This window comes from Sminthopsis crassicaudata, chromosome 6 (genome assembly GCF_048593235.1).
Source record: "Sminthopsis crassicaudata isolate SCR6 chromosome 6, ASM4859323v1, whole genome shotgun sequence".
Taxonomy (NCBI): domain Eukaryota; kingdom Metazoa; phylum Chordata; class Mammalia; order Dasyuromorphia; family Dasyuridae; genus Sminthopsis; species Sminthopsis crassicaudata.
In genome coordinates this window covers 138,141,050-138,166,253 of record NC_133622.1, presented here as the reverse complement: position 1 = coordinate 138,166,253, position 25,204 = coordinate 138,141,050, and the positions used below count along the sequence as shown (strand labels likewise).

Genomic DNA, 25,204 nt, shown 5'->3' with positions numbered 1-25,204 from the left:
ACATAGAAAATAAGGATAGCAAAGAAGCATTCCTAAGAGAGGAGTAGATGAAGAGAGATGGTAGAAAAGTGTGCAAAAGATTCACACAAAAAAGGCATGTTTTATATTATATAAACTCAAGTTTCTCAGATGCCCTCTGAATATCCTGAAGGCATTTCAAACTTAACATGCACAAAATAAAATGTCATCTTTTTGAAGCATACTTCTCCTAATCTTTGAATCCTTCATATCCATCCAATCACTCTAGGTTTGCAACTATGGGGTGCATCCTCCACTCCATGGACAAAATCTTTTGGCAAATATTTCTATCTCTTAGCTCCTCTCTTAAACATTTCCTCTCCATTCACACTGCCATCATCCTCATTAAGGCCCTCATTATCTCTTCACTTGGGATGTTAACAATAGCTTCCTTATTAGTCTCCCTGACTTAGATCTCTCAGCTCTGATTATTCTCTTTTCATTTCTAAGAGTGATTTTCCTAAAGTACAAATCTGATCATCCCCTACTCAATGAACTTCAGTGGCTGCCCCAGGTTGTTACAAGACACACACACACACACACACACATACACACACACACACACACACACACACACTTTTTCTGTTTGACATTTAAATTTCATTGCCACCTAATTTCCTACTTTTCCAGTCTTTTTACACATTACTTCCTTCCATAAACTCTAAAATAAAGCTAGACTGGCTTACCTGCTGTTGCTCACACATGATGGGCAGCTAGGATACAGTGGATAGAGTGCCACGCCTGGAATCAGGAATCTCCCTGAGTTCAAATGTGGTCTCAAGGCACTTACCAGCTGTGTGATCCTGGGCAAGTCATTTAACATTGTTTGCTTCAGTTCCTCATCTGTAAAATGAGCTGGAGAAGGAAATGGCAAACCTCTACAGTATTTTTTTTGCCAAGAAATGGGGTCGAGAAAGGACACAATTGAATAAAACAACACATGACTCCATCTTCATGCTTTTGCCTAAATTGCTCTTCTTCCTCAGATTCATCTTTGAAGAATCCCTGGCTTCTTTTAAAACTTGGCCAAAATGTTATCTTTTGAAGGAGGCTTTTCCCACTGCTTAACCATTTCCATCCCCTAGTTAATAAGGTTACTTAGCTGGGTGCTTGGCACCCTGGTAAGCACTTAATAAATGTTTGCTGATTGAAAGCTCCATTGAAGTAGGTATTAAGTCTCATTAACACCTATAATAAGAGGTGGTTTAATTGAATTGAGTATGTCTTTTCAAATTGAAGAACACAAGAAGAAGAAACATCACCTCCCTTCCTTTGTCTTAATTTGGTTAAGAGCCTATGTATTAGTATAAATTGGAAAGCATAATATTTAGTACTTCTCATTAATTACCTTGAGCTAGAATCTGTGTGCTCATCTGGTAGAAAACCATTGATGGAGAATGAATTCTCAGTATGAGTGAGAATTCCTTCTTACCAAAGTAGGTGGCAAAAATTCTTGTCTTAACTGATAAGTCCTAGGAAGTTAAGTCCTAGGAAGTTCTCTGCAGCATCAGAATTGCTCAAATATCATATACCTATCAGGTTTTCTGAATTCAAGCCCAGGGTCTCATGGCCTCTGAAGAGCAGGCATTCTAGGAAACCCTTTAATCAAGAGCTTTCTCAGGAAATGTCAGATTTAGAAATTACTAGGAAATCTAAAATACTGTGAAAATTATCATGAAATGTTAAATTATTAAAACCACGTTTATAAAGCAGTGCAAAAAGAATAGGCACTCCTATTCAGGAGTTAGATATGGAAACTTCCTGTTCCTCATGGCAAGGACTACTGAGAAAGGCATATTTCACCAATTGTTTAGCTTTTGTGTAAACTTTTGTACTACTGGGAAAATTGGGAACGGTGGCTTTTATCCTTAGCTAGGATATTAGTAAGTCTGTTTCAGAACTTGACACGTGGACCAGAGATACTGATAGCTCTCTCTGTATCTTATTCCAATGTGTTTCATATTTTGTAAAGATAGTAATTTTTTGTTACTGCATCTAAATTGTTTTGCTTACTATTTAAAAAACAAAACAAAACAATCTGGTACATCAGAGAAATGTCATAGACACTGTAAATTTTTATTTTAGTAAGGTATCTGACAAAAAATCTTGGGCAATTTTTTTGAACAAGATTGGAAGTTGTAGGCTGAATGCTGATACAACTAGGAAGACTCCAAGTACAGATGAATAGTACAGATTAATAGACTGAAATCAGTATCAAAGAAGGTGCCCGAGGGAAAATATACTGTCTCTGTCCCATCCAACATTTTTATCCATGACTTGAGGGCACATGTTTCAGACTTACTAGAGATAGCAAGATTAGGAGGGATAGCTAAAATTGTAGATAATAGAATTGGATTCAAAGAAATTTTTTTTTCCAGGCAGGAAAGCTAGGTCAAATCTAATAAAATGGAAATTAGTAGAGATTAGCTTCTAAATTATGACTCCAAAAATGAATAAGTGTAGGATGAGAAAGACACAGAAACAATAGTATATATATATATATATATATATATATATATATATATATATATATATATATATATATGATGCAGCTGTCTAATTTTCATCAAATGATGGCTGTAGATATGCACATCAATCAACCAATCATGGATATATCAAGTAATATAATCAAATATAATCAAAAGGAGTAGGGATACAAAGGAAAAACAATGTCTCATTTTCAGGGAGCTTGCATGGAATTAAATTTCTTACAATAAGAATTATCAGAATGACAGTAGGCCAGTTACTTGAACTCTCAGTGCTCTAGGCAACTAAGTTGCAGAGAGAGTTTTTATCTCACTTGGGGATTCTCTATATTAGTGATATCACAGGCCAATTTCCTATCTTTATTTTTTTGGTAAAAATTATTGAGGTATAACAGGGGGAAAGCATTTAAAAATATTCATTTATTTTCTTTGTAAAAAGTCAAGACTGATTAATTAAACTTGTCTAGACATCTTGAATCACCTTTTTAAATTTAAAAATATGGAAAACTTTTTTCTGAAATAGGAAAAAATCTTCAAAATATATTAAGACATTGGGTTTATAAAAAAAAAAATAATTCATGTAAAATTCAATCTTTTACAATTTGTTTCTATAAAGTTTGGCACATGTTACTTGAGATGAACAAAGAGTATGTGTAAAGTCTTACCAAAAGATGTGATTTTAATATAATCTTAGGACACCCGAAGTTAGTGATTTCAAGCTCCTATATGATAAAAGAACTGTTAACACTTCTAAAGTATCCAGCACTTAGCAGATATTGATCATTGCAGGACTCAGTTTTGTCATTCCCAATATTGCAGATAAATAATGCTATAAAAACATTATTTTGGAAGACAATTGTCATGAAACTATCAGATTGGGTTAACTATCCCAATAATACTCATAAGAATTGCTACTCTAATCTATATTAGGTTCCTGATCATGAGAACAAGAGCAGAATTCTACTTAACTTGTTTTTCAGAAAAAAAATTGTAGTCATCTCCCAGGACTTTTCTGCTTTTTCCATAAAGCTTACTTAAATAATTAAAGGCAAAATTATAATAAGAAATAAGATACAAGAGTAAAATAGAAGAATGAATAAATCGAAGATATATGTTATATATGACATACAAATTATTTCTTGTAAATATTCTTTTAAAAAGATATTTAGACTCAATTCTTATACCATGTATCTTAGTGGGTTCCAGTTAGATGACAGACAGACTTTAAAAAAAAAAAATTAAAAAACATAGAAGAAAATAAAACAAAGTATGGAAAGTTGCTTTAAAAAAAGATTTGACATAGAAGGAATTCTTAGAGGGCAAGATATATGTTTTTAAAACAAGAAAAGAGTATAACAAATATATAACTATTTATGATTAAAATAATTAGAAAGTTATCAGATTTGGAAAAAAATATTTACCACTAACATGACAAGTAAAAATTCCAAAGTCCATTGGTACAGGACTTTTTCTTTGTTGGTGGAAATGAATACTCTGCCCTATGTGTATGATGAGATGGAGCTGACAAGAGAGCTCTAGTATTTTTCAACTCTTTTGAGACTCTTCAAGCTTCAAGTTGTTTCTGAGTTTTGAATTGCTTCAAGAATGTTGCCTTCCAACTTTGAGAGGAAACATGTATGAGAACAATTTTGCTTTAAGTTACTGAAGGAAGAGACTGAGAAGACATGAGAGGAGTAAGCAATTCTTGTCTCATCTCCCAGATTGCTATAGTAAAAACTTTGGGGAGTTTCTTTTTGGGTGCAATCCAGGACCCTCTCTCTTAGTCAAGCTGAGTTAACTTAGTTCCAATGGGAGCATTCCTTTATTCTGTATTGTCTAGTGTAGAATATATTCTCCATAGGAGGCAGGTAGTTAGTGCAGTGGATAGAGCATCAGCCCTGATGTCAGGAGGCCCTGAATTCAAATCTTGACCTTAGACACTTAACACTTCCTAGCTATATGACCCTGGGCAAATCACTTAACCCCAATTGCCTCAAGAAAAAAAAAAAAAAAAAATATATATATATATATATATATATATATATATATATATATATATTCTCCTATGTATACTTGCTCCAATTTCTGTTCTGCTATTGAAGGGGAGAGTGAAACCGTGTTCCCTTTAAAATTATCACTCTGAAACTGTGTTCCCTTTTGATCTTGGAGTGTCAATCCCTCCTGGGAAATCATATCTCCCCGGACAAGTTAAGTGTCTTTTATCTTTTGGGGGATGCCAGATCCTTTTCAGGAAATTCTAGTTGGAGATCTGGGCCAGATACCGATAAGCATCTAGGCCTGGGGACTTTGGCTTTCTTTTCAACCTGAAGCCTAAGTCTCAAAAATTCCTTTTTAAAGGGTAATTTCTGAACTCATTTTTAGCAAAAAGTCCAAAGCAGTTTGTTCTGCCTCTTTGGTATAGTTGCTAGAACCCTGCCCTCTGAAAAGGCATTCTCTTTTCAGTGCCAGCTTCCATTTCCCTAATAGGATTTTGCCACTAAAGAAGTCAGTATCTTAGCAAAACTGGCTTCCTATCCAAGAATAAACTTCCATTTCTGCCAATTAATATTTTGGGTTTCGTGAATTCTTTCACATTGGACCTGTATGCCGAAAAGGGGATTTCCACAACTCTCTGACTGCCACTAACCTCATCACTATGATTTGGAAAAATGGGTTTCTTTGCTATTTATTCTGTGTTCATTATAGAGCTGGTTTTAAGTGGAGAAAAAGTAAAATCTTGAATATAGAGCACAATAATGACAAAGAAATCAAGGGTTAGATTGAAACAAATCCTATTCCTCAGACTAATAATATTTAAGGGAATAGAAACTTTTAGCCTTATATCTATCACTGAGAATAGCAGATTGGCCTTTGGCCTCTGGCCCCAACCACCTTCTTTCTCTCTTGGCAGGAATGAAAATATCCCTGGAGCAAGGTAGGAATAAAAGATGTAAGAGATTTCTACTCTGTCCCTTTGAGCTATACAAAAAAAATACATTTATACCTAAAATACATTTTTAAATGTAATTTTAAAATTATAATGATTAACTGTCACTGATGAGGGTTTCCAAGGATTTGAATGGACAAATTTTAAGAGAGGAAACATAAATTTTTAATAATCACTTGAAATAATGTCCAACCCTCAATAATTTTCAAAAAAGGTGTAAATTAAAACAACTCCAAGTTATTTTCTCTTTATCTTGGAAGCAATCTAAGAATTCTATACTAGAAGAAGGATAAATTGTGGCACAATAAGATAGTAGAATCTAGGGTGTCATAAAATTAACAAATAATGAGGAAAACAAAAAAATCTGGAAAAATTGGTTGTGAAACAATTAAAATAATAATAAAAAAAAAAAAACAGAACAGAGGAAAACCATATATGGGAAAGGGAGAAAGTTTGATAAACATTGTGTATATGTGTGTGTGTGTGTGTGTGTGTGTGTGTGCATTTTATACATGTCATCAGTTCATAATATATAGTAGATATATTAGCTCCTTGAGGGCAGGACTTATTTCATTTTTATTTCCCTAGTACTTAGCATGGTGCCTGGCATATAGTCACATACTAAATAAAATGCTTGGTCAAATGAGTATGAAACTGAGGTATCTTAATGGGGATTTGAAAAAGTGATTGAAAAGTTACTATCTTTTATGTGTGAAAATACATTTAAATGTAAAATAATAATTGACATATATTTTTAAAAATTGAGAGATAATTTCCTATTAAGTCCAAACTAGCTCCCTGGAGGTTTCAGGATCAGCCAGAGTCAGGATAAATAAAAGTCCTTGGTCTTTACAGGGAGAAGTTAAAGAAGCAGGCAAACTGCCAGGAGTTTTAAGATCTCTTCTTGATTCTGGAGTCCAGAATCTCCACCTTTCTCCTCCTCATCCTGCCACCAAGTGAGTCTCTGACCTCTGTTACCCCACCCTCTAATCCTTGCCTATGATTATCTTAACCCCAAACATTGAGCCAGCACCAATGGTGAGAAGGGCCATTTTTCCAAAATATGCTAATAGAGTCATTGTCTTATTATCAAATAGGCAATTAGCCTTAAGTGCTCCGTGGTTGGATTCAAGCATGCTTTTTAAGAGTTTCAGCCCTTTACAATTTCTGTATAATTAATTTTTATTAATAATACTAACATATTATTAATAAAATGATGGTCATTTGACTGTTTCTCTTAGACGAAAAGACTATTCATGGAACCCATTAAACACTTATTTGCTCTTTGAAGAGTGGTATTCCTGATGGAAAAAATCAACTCTGATTGGTTAGCAATTAATGACAGAATGAATATTATAATGAGAGTTTCAGGCATGTGATTTTGATCCCTCAGTTTTTGCCAAAGAGAATTATCTATATTCATATATCAAAAATACATCAGATGTCAGATGGAGAATCCAAATTTTCCCAGACCTTTCCCAGAACACAATGGGTTAAAATCCATCAATTTATTTAACTTTACCTTTTCAACCGATCTGAGTTCTCATTCTCAGTATCAACCTTACACTTTCAAAAGGTTATATGAATAATCTACAGGGGCTGATTTCTGAATGAAGAACTAGAAAAGGGAGAAAAACCTTGGTCCTAAATCAGTTATTAGTCATTACATACAAGAGAGGAATAATGATTTCTCTTATTACTAAGCAAATATATTTGGATTTATTAATTTTTTAATAAAACTTAAATTTTTGAAAAGAAAAAGATATTGCCTACGGGTATGGAACAAAATAATATAGTTGTCATTATACTAAAATGTTTGTCAGTGTTAACATACAACTGTAACCACCGAAATGTTCAAAATACATGCACAGTGAATTAAGAATACCTAAGTAATGTTATGCTTACCAAGAAGAGGAGGAAGTGGAGGCACTAAAGGAATCTTAATAAGATGCAAAAGATTACCACCAATAATGGCACAATAGAAAATAATTAACATTCCAAATAGGTTTCCACCAGGAAAAACTTCTTGGCCTGTATAGCTCCAGATTACAACAAAAAACAGCACCCCAAGAACACCTGAAATATATCAAGAAAATAGATATTAGAAATATATAATTCGTATATTGTGTATAATTATCCTTATAATACCCACCTGTATATAACAAAAGATTTCTTTTATGTCTAGTTATTCAGCCCATAATTGAACCTGCTTTACTCCTATGGAAGCAGTTATTTCTGCTTGAATGAGTACATGCTTTCACATGTGTCCAAGGCTTTAACAAAAGTGTTCTTCCTTTGGTATTTTATTTTAATTTTTATATTTTTCTAAATAATTTTAACATTAATTTTTAAATTTTGGAATTCCTAGTTTTCTCCCCTCCCCCCATCCTTGAAAAGGCAAAGCAATTTGATATTTACATATACAGTAAAACAAAACATTTTCACATTAGTCATTATAAAAGAAAACAGACAAAAAAAGAAGAAAGGAAAAAGAGAGGAAAAGAGAAAGAGTGAAAGTAAAAATAGTATACTTTGATCTGCATTCAGACTCTGTCCATTCTTTCTTGGGAGATGTATAGAATTTTTCATCATGAATTATTTGTCTAAAACAATTGTCTTAGATCATTGTATTGCTGAGAATAACTAAGTCATTCAAAATTGATCATTATTACAATATTACTTTCACTATCTACAATGTTCTGGTTCTACCCACTTCACTTTATATCAGTTCATTTAAGTTTTTTCAGGTTTTTCTGAAAGCATTATGCTAATAATTTCTTATACAAAAATAATATTCCATTATACTCATATATACCACAACTTGTTCAGCTATTCATCAATTGATATATATTCTCCTCATTTTCCAATTCTTTACTACCATAAAAGAAGCTCCTATTAATATTTTTGGACAAATAAGTCCTTTCCCATTTTTTTTATTCTCTTCAGGATATTGATCTAGTAGTGATATTGCTGAGTCAAAGGATATGTACAGTTTTATAGTCCTTTGGGCATAGATCAAAATTGTTCTCCAGTCCCCAAGGTCTTCTTTCTGGATGCAGATGGTTCTCTCCATCACAAGTCTAATAAATTGACCTGAAATCACCTCATTGTTGAAAAGATCCAAGTCCATGAGAGTTGATCATAACACAGTCTTTTTGCTATATACAATGTTCTTTTGGTCCTACTCACTTCACTTACCATCACTTGAATGACCCATATTCTTATAAATTTGATTCCCATATTTGAGAAGTGAAGACTTTATCAGAAAAACCTGCTATAAAATTTCCCTCTAGTTTTTGCTATTCTTGGCCACATTGGGTGTGTGTTTGTGTAAAAAAATTAACTTAATCAAATTACCCATTTTACATCTTATAATATTCTCTATTTCTTGTTTTGTCATAAATTCTTCCCTTATCCTTAGATTTGAAAAGTAGACTATTCTATGTTCCCCTAATTTGCTTATGGTATTACCCTATATCTGGCACTTAGGCTGCATAGTGGATAGTGTGCTGGTTCTGAAGTTATGAAGACTCATCTTTCCTGAATTCAAATCTAGCCTCAGACATTTATTAGCTGTGTGATCCTGAACAAATCACTTAATCCTGTTTGCCTTAGTTCCTCATCTGTCAAATCAGTTGAAGATGGAAATGACAAACCACTCTAATGTCTTTGCCAAGAAAAACTCAAATGAGATTGCAAGAAGTCAGAACTACTGAACAACAAACATCCTTCATGTCTAAATCATGAACCCATTTTGATTTTATCATGATATACAATGTGAGGTGGTAGTCTACACCTAGCTTCTGCCAAATTGCTTTCCAGTTTTCCCAGTAATTTTTGTCCAATAATGAGTTTTTTGTCCCAAAAGCTTGGATCATTGACTTTACCAAATACTAGATCACTATGGTCATTTATTACTGTGTATTATTTTGTAACTAATCTATTGCACTGATCTACCACTCTTTTTCTTAGCCAGTACTTGCTTTCTTTGCCATTTAAAAAAAGCCAGACATGTAACTATTGAAATGTGATGTTTTTCAATTTTTTGGTCATAAAATATTGTTTATTGTATTTTCTGTTTTAAAGACAGCTTGTAGCAATTGAAAGATTATTGTTTATGAGAGAATTCCTGTAGTGTCCTGTTGTCTCTCAATTGTAATCCTTCTCTGGGAGGAAGTTTCTTTTCTCTAAATCCTATTCTCTGTGAGCAGGTTCCTTGGGAGGCTTCTGGAGCCTCCAGCCAGAGTGAAAGTAGAATCTCGAATCCTTCTTCCTGAATCCTGGCTCTGAATCTCCTCAAGCTTCCCTGAAGTTCTCCTGGGAAGTCTTGTCCTTGACCCAATCTAGACTGCTTCCTCAGACTCAATGTTGCCTCTTTTTATCCTCCTAGAGAATGGGCTTGTGGGAACTACTTACAACCAAAAAACTTGCTCCTTTTAAAGGTGTGTAAACTCCTTTTCAGAACTTTTTTAAAGGTGTGAACTAAAGGTGTGAACCCTGAGCTAGAGAATTGTTAAGTACTGACTTAGCACCTAGTAAGAATCTAACATCTACCCCTTTATTTTGATTTAGAACATAGGGTAGTCATGACCTTGAAACATAAATTCATCAATATGAGAGGTATTACACATAATTACATAAATTACATAAACACATAGTAACATAACACATGCTAGAAGTGATGTAACAAATAACATGATCAAATAATCATAAATTGAGAATTTATACATGTCCATAAGTCCATTGTCCATTAGTTCCTGTGCCAGAAATCCAATAATTCCTGCAATTTTTAAAGTTCTTTAACAGTCTTGCCATGCTCTTTCAGTGTCAGATATTTCTTAGATTTTCTCCTTTGTTTTGAGATTTTTCTCTTTTTCTGTCTCTCTCCGGGTGCTTGTTGCCACTCATCTGTTTCCTTCTCCATCTGTTTCCTTCTGTCTGTTAAAATACAGGCAAACCCTCTCTCCCAGGCAGTTAACCTATCTAATTTCCTCCTATTTACCACTTTCTAAATCTCTTCTCATTAAAGTTGTTTGCACTGGACACCGCCCTGTTGGTTTAAAAGCCTGTATTCTCCCCAAGTGTAATCCATTTCTGCAATCTGATTGCCTTTTGGCTGTTTGATCAGGTAATCCCTTTCTGCCATGTGATTGCTTTTCTGCTGGTTGATCAAATCAGAGTCCTGAACTTTTCTAAAGGCTCTTTGGGTGTAATCTCAGTTGCCAACCTATCTTTTGATTGATATCTTGGAGCTGGGCTCCGCCTCTCATTTCCCTGGATCAATCTACATTTGGAGGCCCAGTGGAAGCCCTTGTGACATTTTGGACATGGAGTTTTAGATCTTCTCCTGTCTTCTCACTCTATCTCCATATCTACATTGAGCTCTTAGGTGTCCAACTTTTCCACATTGAAAACATTGACGAGTTTCTCTAGAAGTCCTTTGCCAGGAGGGACCCTGTTTTTCCATGTTCATCATAGTCTGGGTGTAAAAAGCATTTGTTCTCACTGTAGCACAGCGTCTTATGATCTCCTCTAAAGAAGCATCTTTGTCTAGTCCCCATATAATTCTCTTGCAAACCTCATTGGCATTTTCCATAGCCAAATGTCTAGTCATTATTTCTGTAGCTGCATTTTCTCCAATAGTTCTTTTGACAGCAGTTTGCAGACGTCCCACAAAATCTGCAAAAGGTTCATTGGGACCTTGCTCTATTTTAGTGAAAGCCTCCCCTCGATCTTTCTGTCCGGGGAGGGAACCCCAGCTTTTATTGCAGCCTTAGAAATTTGCTCATACACTGTTATGGGATAATTAATCTGTTCTGAATTCTCTCCATACTCACCTGCTAGTTGGTCAACAGTGAACTGTGTGTTAACTCCTGTTTCCATATTGTGTCTGACTTGGATCTTACCATAATTCATGAAACTCTGAAAGCCACAGTTTTGTCCAGGTTCTAAACATGTCCTTGCTATGGATTTCCAATCATTAGGGGTTAGGACTTCATAAGACAAACCATCTAGTAACATTTTAACATAAGCTGATGTAGCCCCATAAAGGATACAACCTTTTTTCAAATCCTTAATTTTATTCAAATCAAAAGGAGTATATCTTCTCTTTTTTTTTTTACCTAAAAAGTCAATCTCTTCAATCACAGGATATACATGTATAAAATCACTTACATCCTGTCCTTCTCTCATAGTTTTAACCAATGCTTTTTCTAATTTTGTCATAGGCTGCTTCACAGGCGATTCTGTTTGTGTTTCTGCCTCTTCCCCACCTCCTCCTTCCTCCACCCTTGAAGAGTTAATTGAGGGAGGAGATGGGAAATGCTCTTGTTGCTCAGAATTGTACTTAACTCCATTGTTATCTGATTCATCCTTTTCACCTAGTTTAGTTGGATCCTCCCCCTCTGGCTCTTTCTTCCTTTTCTTTAGTCTAACACTTTTTAAAGCCACTTGGATTAAATTGTAGGTATGAAGTGTATCTTTGGAAATTAAGTTTGGCTTGGAATTGTTGTGTTCTCCTAGTTGCTCTCCTACTAATTTCCACTCGTCTATATCTAATTCTTTTCGTTGGAGAACCAAGGAGTTGTGTGCTCTACAGTTTTTAAAAGTTCAGTGATATCCTCCAAAATTATAATCCTTGACTTTTCATAACCTTGATGATGCTCTCTAAACATTTTCCTTGAACAGAAACAGAAATCCTTGCCCCACATTGGGTGCCAAAATGTAGTGTCCTGTTGTCTCTCAATTGTAATCCTTCTCTGGGAGGAGGTTTCTTTTCTCTAAATCCTATTCTCTGTGAGCAGTTTTCTTGGGAGGCTTCTGGAGCCTCCAGCCAGAATGAAGGTAGAATCTTGAATCCTTCTTCCTGAATCCTGGCTCTGAATCTCCTCAAGCTTCCCTGAAGTTCTCCTGGGAAGTCTTGTCCTTGACCCAATCTAGACTGTTTCCTCAGACTCAATGTTGCCTCTTTTTATCCTCTCAGAGAATGGGCTTGTGGGTACTCCCAGGGGCTTGTGGGAACTACTTACAACCCAAAAAACTTGCTCCTTTTAAAGGTGTGTGAACTCCTTTTCAGAACTTTTTTAAAGGTGTGAACTAAAGGTGTGAACCCTGAGCTAGAGAATTGTTAAGTACTGACTTAGCACCTGGTAAGAACCTAACAAATTCCCAACATCCTCAGAAATCTGTTCTCATTCCTCACCACATTAACTCTCCTCTGTATTTATCTTGTACCCATCATTACTGAAAACCATGAGGAGAAAAAAAAAAAAAAGCTTAAAAGTGTTTGGGGCATATTCAGAGCATTTCCTCCGCCAATATCCACATTATACTACAAAATTCAGAATAGGTTTGAAGTTCCCTGAGCTTTTCATTGATGGCTTCATTTCCACTGCAGGTTCAAAAAGTTACAGTGGGTGATGGGAGCTCATTTCTCTAAAATAAACTTCACAATTTTTTCACAGTTTTTCCAAACCTAGGTCACCAATGAGTTTTGCACCTCTTAGAATCAAATTAATCCAAGGCAGTGATTCCTATTTAATGGTTTGCAAACCACTTGGGGGTTTACAACAATGGTTCAAGAGGTTTGCATTAAAAATTCTAACGTGGGACCAAAGCTTTGAATAACCATCTAATTACATGATAAATATATTTTCCCACTTTAACAATGAGAATGTGTATATTTAAAGTATTTTTGGTTTGCTTCTATAGCAATTCAAAACTTTGATGACCATATAGATGATGATTTCTATGTTTTTGCAACAATTACATCTAAGTGCTTGCTTCTATGTTTAATGTATTCTTGCCATTTCTTAACCAGTTATTAAACTGCTTCTAAATGACAATGTTCAACATTTGAATACAATGATTCTCAAGAGATGGACAGATAAACACACAAACCCTCATCTGTACACAGTATGCTACACTAAAGTAGTTTTCTCTTTACCCTTGATTATGCTGTCATTATTAACTCATTAAATAGGTAATTATGTGATCCATCAAGAAGGTTAAATTGTGGCATGTACATTAAAAGTTATATCAAAACCATCATGGACCAATGCAAACTGCAACCACAAGCTTTTTTATATTGCCTCTTGTAGTACTGAGGGTGTTTATTTATTCTCTACTTAAATTCTTTTTCTTCTATTTGGTGGATTTTCAAATAAATTAGTTTCAAATATTTAGTAGAGTTTGTGTGAGTATGTGAGAAAAGCAGATTCTACTTTGTAACAAAAATTTTAGGCTTCACTCCAAAACATTAGCTAAAAAAGAACCTCATCATGTAACAATATAACTTGTTCTATACAGTTAAGTCAATCTGTTTTATAAACAGATATATAAATCTGTTTTATAAACCGATTTTATAGGTTCCCCCCCAAAATATTCAATTTACTAGAACAAAAACTTAAATACTTTCTATGTACAAAGCCCTAAACCAGTTGCTTGTGATACAAATCTAAAAACAAAACAGTCTTTCCCTCAAAATACTGGGTACTTCCATTCTACAGAGAAATAATTAATGTAAACTAGGGTGGATTAGGAAAGTTCCAATATAACCTGATATGAAATTCTAGAATTGTAGACTATTGTTAATTCCTCATAAAAACCGAAGAAACTGAAATCTGAAATTTAAGGACATTTTTGGAGGCAAATGATGAAATACAGAGAAGAACTATGATTTCCCAAGTTACTTGGTACTCTACAAAAACAAGTTGTACTCATTTTGGAGCTCTCATATCTCACAGGTTCATTTTTTGCCTTTTCCTTTGTTCTTTGCTCCAAAGTGCAACAAACTATCATGAAAAGAAAATTTCTATACTCCCTCTCTCAATCTTCAGAGAAAGCACAGGAAAAATTAACAATAGTTTGTGTCATATGCTTAGATATGAACTGGAGAGGACAGCTCAATGATAACTGTTCCTGAACCTATATCCCTTCTATGAGAAGAGCAAGAAGATTTTGGATTCTCTAGGTAGCAGAATCCTGAAATGCTGACTTTTAGAAGAGAAAACAGATTTCCTAGCTAGCATAACCTTTGAAAATTATCTTGTGGATAACTTCAAATTCAAGAATTTTGGTGCTCAAGGATCTGGACACAGAACTTTTGAGAGAGATTGCCTGATTCAGCTTGCTCCTTGGAGAAAGGAAAAGATAGATCTAGAAAAACTGGTGAGAAGTGGTGAGTTTCAATAAACACCAAAGTAAATTTACCTTCAGAAGTCTAGATCACCAGTTAGCATTGTAAAGCTTGGGGAAATGATCTAATACTCTATGAGAAAGGCAATTATTGCCAAGACAGAGAGATTGCCTGATTCAGCTTGCTCCTTGGAGAACGGAAAAGATAGATCTAGAAAAACTGGTGAGAAGTGGTGAGTTTCAATAAACACCAAAGTAAATTTACCTTCAGAAGTCTAGCTCACCAGTTAGCATTGTAAAGCTTGGGGAAATGATCTAATACTCTATGAGAAAGGCAATTATTGCCAAGACAGAGGCTTGCTCTAGCAGCGGCCCCAATACAATTCCTTTTGTGAGATTGGAGAAGAGAAGCTGATGGTGAATTTGAGTATTTAAAGTTTCTTCATTTATACAGTGGCTCTTGTGAGTCTTTAGCAACTTAAATATATTGAATGAGATGAAACACAAAATGTTTCATATCCAACAACTATATTGCATGTTGAATGTTATGTTAAATTTGGGTGTCCTGCCAGTCACGTTTGGTTTTTTGTTTTGTTTTGTTTTTTGATAAAAGCTATTTATTTTCAAAGCATATGCATAGATAATTTTCAACATTTGCCTTTGCAAAACTTTGTTTTCCAATTTTTTCTTTCCCTTCCTCATCTCCTCCCCCTTCCCTAGATGGCAAGTAATCCAATATATGTTAAATATGTGCAATTCTTCTATCCATATTTCCACAATTACCATGGTGCACAAGAAAAATCAGATCAAAAAGGGAAGAAAATGAGAAAGAAAACAAAATGCAAGCAAACAATAATTTTTAAAAATAGAAAGAAAAGAAAAGAAAAAGAGCCATAAAAACACACACAGAAAACATAGAAAAGGATGGCAAAATGGAGCTTAGAAAGAAACCCAAAGAAGTAAGATAGTTCTAAAAGTTATATGTGGAATTATTAGATACTTAATAAACAAAATTATCAAATATGTGAAATAAATATTCATGGTTTCATATAGAATTTTTTTTTGGTATCTTGGCACATATTCTTTTTGGAGTGTTTAAATTTTTTTTTTTTTAATTGAATACAGATGTCAAAAAAGTACCTTTGAAGAGAAAATATCATGTAGAATCACAAAACTTGAGTTCCAATTCCAAGGGACCTTAGTATCTATCTAATCCAAATAATTTTAAGTCTAAAGAAAAAAAAATCAACATGAAAATGTCTAACAAAGATTTAAATATGAATCTACAAGAAATAAGTACTTTTTTATTTCAACATCCTTTACAATAATGCAAAAATAATACTACTATCTCAACTGAGTTGGGAGAAATTCCTTAAACATTTATTCATAAGTCCCAAACATATCATAGGATCTGAAAAATCATGAGTGAATGAGGCAACAAATTTGTGATAGCTTTTTAAACTAATCTATTTAAATTTTGGTTTTTTAATCTGTAGGATTAGGATAATAACAAAAAATTGTTGTGAGCAAAACTTTTTGTAACCCTTAAAGCACCACATAAAAGTGAGTTGTTAGAATTTCCCCATTCCCTTTTAACTTGACTTTACATACCATTTGTTATTATTTTGTTGACTTTCCCCATAGGTGGATTTATTCGAAATTTCTTAGTTTTCTTTGATTCTTCCAAAAGAATGGTTTCTTCAACTTTTTCATCTCCAAAGTTCTAAAACAATTAAAATCTTATCAGAAGCATTCTTCCCTCCCCGCCTCCCCCGAGGCAATTGGGATTAATTGACTTGCCCAGGGTCATACAGCTAGGAAATGTTAAGTGTCTGAGACCAGATTTGAAGTCAGATTCTCCCCACTTCAGGGCTGGTGCTCTATCCACTTGTACCACCCAGCTGCCCCAGAAGCATTCTTTTGATAAATGTTTTCTGAACTGAGTAAATTGTAGATTTTTTAAAAAATTATGTTCTTAGGTTATACACATACATTTATTTTATTTTTTAAATTAATTTTATAATTATAAAAAACTTTTTGACAGTACATATGCATGAGTAATTTTTTTTTTATAACATTATCCCTTGTATTCATTTTTCCAAATTTTCCCCTCCCTCCCTCTTTCTCCTCCCTCCCCTAGATGACAGGCAATCCCATACATATTACATGTGTTACAGTATAACCTAGATACAATATATGTGTGACATACATTTATTTTTAATATATGTCATGTTGATAGAGAAAGTTCAGACCAAAGGTTAAAAAAAAAAAATTAGAAAAAAAGGTGAAAATAATATGCTTCTATCTGCATTCATTTTCCATAGTTCTCTCTCTGGATGCAGATGGCATTTTCTATCCAAACTTTATTGGAATTACCTTGGATCACTGAATTGCTGAGAAAAGCTAAATCTATTATAGTTGGGTTATGTGTGATAATGATGAGGAAACCCCAAAACTCTTAAAACCTCCTTGGACTCTGCCTCAGGGAAGGGACCCCACCCCAAGCACAAATAGTTTCATCTTATCTAAAAACCCTTTGAATTCTATTCAAATTCTAACCCAGGCTGAAATTCAAGCAAGAAGCCCACCTGGGACTCCACCCATGGGCCCCTTCAGATTGTCCAAAGCCCCTCTATTATAAAAAGAGCCAAATTGGAGTCCACTCCTTGCAGAGGTCCCAAACATGGTATCCCTACGCTGGCCATGTCAAGGATTTCTGTTCACTGGAACCAACCTTGGCTCTGGTGTCCTTCTCTCTTTACTTAACACCTTTTAACCTTACTTCCAAACCCCATAATAAATCTGCCTTTTATCAATCCAGGTTTTTGGGTCTGTAAAGTCCTTTACAGAGGACTCTTGCGCAACTACTAGGCCTCATTTAACTCTGTATCCTTGCACCGAATCCAAACGGGTTGTAGGGAGCTCTATTTGACTTTCTGTACCCCGAACCTGCCACTAGACTTCAAATAAACCTAATTTCATTTAGATACCCCTTATCTACTTCTCATTAATAACACAAATTTCTTGTTGTGTTCAATGTTTTCCTGGTTTTGCTTGCTTCACTCAGTATTATTTCATGTAAATCTTTCCAGGCTTTTCTAAAATCATCCTGTTCATTATTTCTTATACAACAATAATATTTCATCACTTTCATAAACCCCAACTTATTCAGTCATTCCACAATTGATGGGCAGCTACTCATTTTCCAATTCTTTGCCACCACAAAAAGAGCTTCTATAAACATTTTTGCACATATGAATACTTTTTTCCTTTTTTGCATTCTCTTTGGGATATAGACCTAGTAATGACACTGCTGGATCAAAAGGTACACAGTTTATTTTAAAATTGTCTATTAAGATGGCGGCGTGGAGGCAGACAGCTGCTTGAGCTCCTCGCTTTCTCTCAGAACTTACTTCATGACAAGCCTCTGACTTAATGCTTGACCCAGAAAGAAATCCACAAATTATCACCAAGAGAAGACATCCTTGAAAGTCGCCAGAAAAGGTCTGTGTTTGTTCGGGGGAGGGTCAATCAGACTGGGCGCAGACTGAGGGCAGACAGCCAGAGCAAGACAGGCAGCTCACACAGCTCAGACCGGAGGGGGAGGGGTGTGATCTCTGCAGTTTCTGCGAAAGGGCTTTTACCCCAGTGTGGATGCTCCGTCTTGGCAGCAAGCCAGGAGCAGCAGAGAGGGTGTAAACACCGGAGGTGAAGATTAAAACCCCAGAAAGCCAGCGTCTCTCGGAGCCCGGCCACCCCCAACCCCCACCTGGACTGACTCGGTGCGTTCTCGGAGCCTCAGAGCACAGACTCAGTACAGTCATTGCTGTTCTGTTAGTGGCTCTCTGCTGCCCTATCCCCAGTTTGTAGAGGAAGCCCATTAATAACATCCAGCCCTATCCCCCGCAAAACAGACCAATTGCTTCTCTTGTCAGTTTGTTTTCTTTGATTCTGACAAAATGAATAAAAAATTCAAAAGGGCTCTAACCATTGACAGCTTTTGTGTGGAGAGGGAGCAGACTTCAAATGCTGAGGAGACTAGGAACAGAATGTCCCCAGATGTATCCCCTGGGAGGGATATAAGCTGCTCCTCAATACAAAAGAACCTCATAGAGGAAATAAAAAAGGCTCTCACAAGAGAGCTGGAAGAGAAATGGGAAAAGGAAAGGGAAGCTTGGCAAGAGAGCCTGGAGAAGTCATCCCATGCATTCAAAGACAGAATGGATAAAGAAATCAAATCATTGAGAAACAAGATTAGTGAGCTGGAAAAGGTAAACAACTCCAAGGAAAACAGGATTAGTGAGCTGGAAAAAGAAATCAGCTCTCTAAAAAATAAAATGGATAAAATGGAAAAAAATTCCATAGAAGATAAAAACTCAATTGGACAATTACAAAGAGATATAAAAAAAGTGAGTGAAGAAAATACATCATTGAAAATTAGACTGGAACAAGTAGAAATGAATGACTCAAGGAGAAACCAAGAGGGAGTCAAGCAAAACCAGAGAAATGAGACAATTGAAAAGACTGTCAAGTACCTTACCAGAAAGACAACAGACCTGGAAAACAGATCCAGGAGAGACAATTTGAGAATAATCGGACTCCCTGAAAAATGGGAGGAAAAAAAGAGCTTGGACACCATTTTCGAGGAAATTATCAAAGAGAACTGCCCAGACGTTTTGGAAACAGAGGGTAAAATAGACATTGAAAAAATTCATCGATCACCTACTGAAAGGGACCCTAAAATCAAAACGCCAAGAAATATAGTGGCCAAGTTCAAGAACCATCAGACAAAGGAAAAGATATTGGAAGCTGCTAGAAAAAAACAATTCAGATATGGAGGATCCACAATAAGGATAACACAGGATCTAGCAGCGTCCACATTAAAAGAACGCAGGGCCTGGAACATGATATTCCGAAAAGCTAAGGAACTTGGTATGCAGCCAAGAATAACTTACCCAGCAAGAATGAGCATCGTTTTCCAGGGAAGAAGATGGACATTTAACGAAATAAATGAATTCCATCTATTTTTGATGAAAAAACCAGACCTACATAAGAGGTTTGATCTTCAAATACAGAACTCAAGAGACTTCTAAAAAAGGTAAAAAGAAATCTTGAGAACTATACTTCTGTCAAAAAAATATGTAAAGAACATATGTACAATTTGTCTTAGAAAATAGAGGTGGAAAGGAGATTATATCATAAAAAAGTACAAAGTGGTGGTACTACATCTCATGAAGAGGCAAAGGTAACCTATTATATCTGAGAGAAAGAAAGGAGGGAGATGAACATAGCGTGTATCAATAGACATATTCGATTTATGGTGAAACTTATTCCACTTCATTGAAAAGTGAAAGGGAAGGAGTAAGCTAAGGGGAAGGGAATACAGTAATTTCGAGGAAAAGGGGTAAAATAAGGGGAGGATCTTTAAGGTGGGGGAGGGATCCTAAAAAGGGAGGGCTGTGAAAAGCAAGTGGTGTTTACCAGTTTAATACTGGATAGGAGGGTAAAAGGGAAGGAAAGGGGAAAAGCATAAGCAGGGGTTAATAGGATGGCAAGCAATATAGAATTAGTCCTTCTAACCATAAATGTGAATGGGGCAAACTGCCTCATAAAGAGGAAGCAGTTAGCAGACTGGATTAAAAGTCAGAATCCTACTATATGTTGTTTACAGGAAACACACCTGAAACAGGATGAGACATTCAAACTAAAAGTAAAAGGGTGGAGCAGAATCTATTATGCTTCAGGCAAAACCAAAAAAGCAGGAGTAGCCATCCTCATCTCAGATCAAGCAAAAACAAAAATTGATCTAATTAAAAGAGATAAGGAAGGGCATTATATCCTGCTAAAGGGAAGCATCAATAGTGAAGCAGTATCAATATTAAACATGTATGCACCAAGTGGTGCAGCATCTAAATTCTTAAAAGAGAAATTAAGAGAGCTGCAAGAGGAAATAGATAGCAAAACTATAATAGCGGGAGATCTCAACCTTGCACTCTCAGAATTAGATAAATCAAACCACAAAATAAATAAGAAAGAAGTCAAAGAGGTAAATAGAATACTAGAAAAGTTTGATATGATAGATCTTTGGCGAAAGCTAAATGGAGACAGAAAGGAATATACTTTCTTCTCAGCAGTTCATGGAACCTATACAAAAATTGATCATATACTAGGGCATAAAAACCTCAAAATCAAATGCAGTAAGGCAGAAATAGTAAATGCACCCTTTTCAGACCATAATGCAATCAAAATAACATTTAATAAAAAGCCAGGGGAAAATAGACCAAAAAATAATTGGAAACTAAATAATCTTATACTAAAGAATGATTGGGTAAAACAGCAAATCATAGACATAATTAATAACTTCACCCAAGAAAATGACAATAATGAGACATCATACCAAAATGTGTGGGATACAGCCAAAGCAGTAATTAGGGGAAGTTTTATATCTCTACAGGCCTACCTGCATAAAATAGAGAAAGAGAGGGCCAACGAATTGGGTTTACAACTAAAATTGCTAGAAAAGGAACAAATTAAAAACCCCCAGACAAACACAAAACTTGAAATTCAAAAAATAAAAGGTGAGATTAATAAAACTGAAAGTAAAAAAACTATTGAATTAATTAATAAAACTAAGAGTTGGTTTTATGAAAAAACCAACAAAATAGACAAACCCTTAGTAAACCTGATTAAAAAAAGGAAAGAGAAAAAGCAAATTGATAGTCTTGAAAATGAAAAGGGTGAACTCACCACTAATGAAGAGGAAATTAGAACAATAGTTAGGAGCTACTTTGCTCAACTTTATGCCGATAAATTCGATAACTTAAATGAAATGGAAGAATACCTTCAAAAATATAGCTTTCCCAGATTAACAGAGGAAGAAGTAAGTAGTTTAAATAGTCCCATCTCAGAAAAAGAAATAGACCAAGCTATTAACCAACTTCCTAAGAAAAAGTCCCCAGGACCAGATGGATTTACAGGTGAATTCTACCAAACATTTAAAGAACAACTAACTCCAATGCTATGTAAACTATTTGAAAAAATAGGGATTGAAGGAGTCCTACCAAATTCCTTCTATGACACAGACATGGTACTGATACCTAAACCAGGTAGATCGAAAACTGAGAAAGAAAACTATAGACCAATTTCCTTAATGAATATTGATGCTAAAATCTTAAATAAGATATTAGCAAATAGACTTCAGAAAATCATCCCCAGGATAATACACTATGACCAAGTGGGATTTATACCAGGAATGCAGGGATGGTTTAATATTAGGAAAACTATTAGTATAATTGACCATATTAATAATCAAATTAATAAAAACCATATGATCATCTCAATAGATGCAGAAAAGGCATTTGATAAAATCCAACATCCATTCCTACTAAAAACGCTTGAGAGTATAGGAATAAATGGACTATTCCTTAAAATAATAAGGAGCATATATTTAAAACCTTCAGTAAACATCATATGTAATGGTGATAAACTAGAACCTTTCCCTGTAAGATCAGGAGTGAAACAAGGTTGCCCACTATCACCATTACTATTCAATATAGTACTAGAAACTCTAGCCTTGGCAATAAGAGCCGAGAAAGAGATCCAAGGAATTAGAGTAGGAAATGAAGAAATCAAATTGTCACTTTTCGCAGATGACATGATGGTATACTTAGAGAACCCCAAAGACTCTGCTAAAAAGCTATTAGAAATAATTCAGAATTTTAGCAAAGTCGCAGGATACAAAATAAATCCACATAAATCCTCAGGATTTTTATACATTACCAACACAATCCAACAGCAAGAGATACAAAGAGAAATTCCATTCAAAATAACAGTCGATAGTATCAAATATTTGGGAATATATCTACCAAAGGAGAGTCAGGAATTATATGAGCAAAATTACAAAACACTTGCCACAAAAATAAAGTCAGATTTAAATAATTGGAAAGACATTCAATGTTCTTGGATAGGCCGAGCGAATATAATAAAGATGACAATACTCCCCAAACTAATCTATTTATTTAGTGCTATACCAATCAGACTCCCAAGAAACTATTTTAATGACCTAGAAAAAATAACAACAAAATTCATATGGAAGAATAAAAGGTCGAGAATTGCAAGGGAACGAATGAAAAAAAAAGTCAGAGGAAGGTGGTCTAAGTGTACCTGATTTAAAGCTATATTATAAAGCAACAGTCACCAAAACCATTTGGTATTGGCTAAGAAACAGACTAGTTGATCAGTGGCATAGGTTAGGTTCACAGGGCAAAATAGTGAATAAAAATAGCAATCTAATCTTTGACAAACCCAAAGATCCCCAATTTGGGGATAAGAATTCATTATTTGACAAAAACTGCTGGGAAAACTGGAAATTAGTATGGCAGAAACTAGGCATGGACCCACATTTAACACCACATACTAAGATTAGATCAAAATGGGTCCAAGATTTAGGCATAAAGAACGAAATCATAAATAAATTGGAGGAACATGGGATGGTTTACCTCTCAGACTTGTGGAGGAGGAAGGAGTTTGTGTCCAAGGGAGAACTAGAGACCATTATTGATCACAAAATAGAACATTTTGATTACACCAAATTAAAAAGTTTCTGCACAAACAAAACTAATGCAAACAAGATTAGAAGGGAAGTAACAAATTGGGAAAACATTTTTACAGTTAAAGGTTCTGATAAAGGCCTCATCTCCAAAATATACAGAGAATTGACTTTAATTTATAAGAAATCAAGCCATTCTCCAATTGATAAATGGTCAAAGGATATGAACAGACAATTTTCAGATGATGAAATTAAAACTATTTCCACTCATATGAAAGAGTGTTCCAAATCACTATTGATCAGAGAAATGCAAATTAAGACAACTCTGAGGTATCATTACACACCTGTCAGATTGGCTAAAATGACAGGAACAAATAACGATGAATGTTGGAGGGGCTGTGGGAAAACTGGGACACTGATGCATTGTTGGTGGAGTTGTGAAAGAATCCAACCATTCTGGAGAGCAATCTGGAATTATGCCCAAAAAGTTATCAAAATGTGCATACCCTTTGACCCAGCCATACTACTACTGGGCTTATACCCCAAGGAACTACTAGAGAAGGGAAAGGGTCCTGTATGTGCCAAAATGTTTGTGGCAGCCCTTTTCATAGTGGCTAGAAGCTGGAAGATGAATGGATGTCCATCAATTGGAGAATGGTTGGGTAAACTATGGTATATGAATGTTATGGAATATTACTGTTCTATAAGAAATGACCAACAGGAGAAATACAGAGAGGCTTGGAGAGACTTACATCAACTGATGCTGAGTGAAACGAGCAGAACCAGAAGATCATTATACACTTCAACAATGATACTGTACGAGGATGTATGCTGATGGAAGTGGATTTCTTCAACATAGAGAAGAGCTAATCCAATTCCAATTGATTAATGATGGACAGAACCAGCTACATCCAGAAAAGGACTGGGAAATGAATGTAAACTGTTATTTTTACCTTCTGAATCCAATTCTTCCTGTGCAACAAAAAATTCGGTTCTACACACATATATTGTATCTAAATTATACTGTAATATATTTAATATATATAAGACTGCTTGCCATCAGGGGGAGGGGGTTGGGGGAGGAAGGGAAAAAATCTGAATAGAAGTAAGTGCAAGGGATAATGTTGTAAAAAATTACCCATGCATATGTACTGTCAAAAAATGTTATAATTATAAAATAAAATAAAAAATTAAAAAAAAAAAAAAAAAAGAATAAATATAAAAATAGCTGAAAAAAAAATTATCTATTTATATCCTTTTGATCATTTATCAATTGGGAAATGACTTGTATTCTTATATATTTGATTCAGTTCTTTACATATTTTAGAAATGAAACTTATATTGAAAATACTGGCTGTAAAAATTGTTTCTCAGCTTTCTGCTTCCCTTCTAATTTTAGATGCATTGATTTTGTTTGAGCAAAGCCCTTATAATTTAATATAATAAAAATTATCCATTTTGGATTTTATAATGTTCTTTATTTCTTGTCTGATTGTCACCTTTTTTTTAATATGGGGATGAGGGCAGTTAAGTTAGGTAGTACAGTGTACTAGTACAGAATACTAGGCCTGGAGTCAGGAGCATCTGAGTTTAAATATGGCTTTAGATACTTACTAGCTAAGTGACTCTGAACAAGCCACTTAACCTCATTGCTTCAGAAAAAAATGGGGATATCAAATAAAGATTAACATCCTATGGTATTTTCATTGAGAAAAAATGATAATATTAATATATTTATGTAATGCATCAATTTGCAAACAGTGAATGAAGTGGCAATTAGAGGAGTTACAATAGTGTTTTAGAGTTCACCTTGAATAGGAGTATTATATTAACATGAGTGGTATGACATTTGGATGTGCACTATTCAGCATTACAAAACTAGCACTAAGTAATAACTCTGACTTTTAAAATGTTATTGTTGTTGGTCATTCAATAATATCCTGCTCTTTGTGACCTCATGATCAAAGACCAGGGGTTTTGTTTGGCAAAGAAGATAAAGTAGTTTGCCATTTCCTTCTCCAGTGTGTTCCTATTTTATAGATAAAGAGCTGAGGCAAATAGAGGCTAAGT

The 25,204-nt window shown here is 34.8% G+C and overlaps 1 protein-coding gene across 8 annotated transcripts in view; it reads right to left on the bottom strand.

Moving 5' to 3' along the window:
• Positions 1 to 25,204, bottom strand: part of SLC9B1 (solute carrier family 9 member B1) — a 93,090-nt gene that overhangs the window by 54,305 nt on the left and 13,581 nt on the right. For 5 of the 8 annotated variants that reach the window (XM_074276213.1, XM_074276214.1, XM_074276212.1 and 2 more), the window contains exons 3-4: positions 16,198 to 16,309; positions 7,357 to 7,527 (exon numbers count right to left, since the gene is read on the bottom strand). In XM_074276213.1, the coding sequence (XP_074132314.1) occupies positions 7,357 to 7,527; positions 16,198 to 16,309 (283 nt within the window). The remainder of the gene's footprint in view (positions 1 to 7,356; positions 7,528 to 16,197; positions 16,310 to 25,204) is intronic. The other 3 variants (XM_074276219.1, XM_074276220.1, XM_074276217.1) reach the window with 1 other exon arrangement.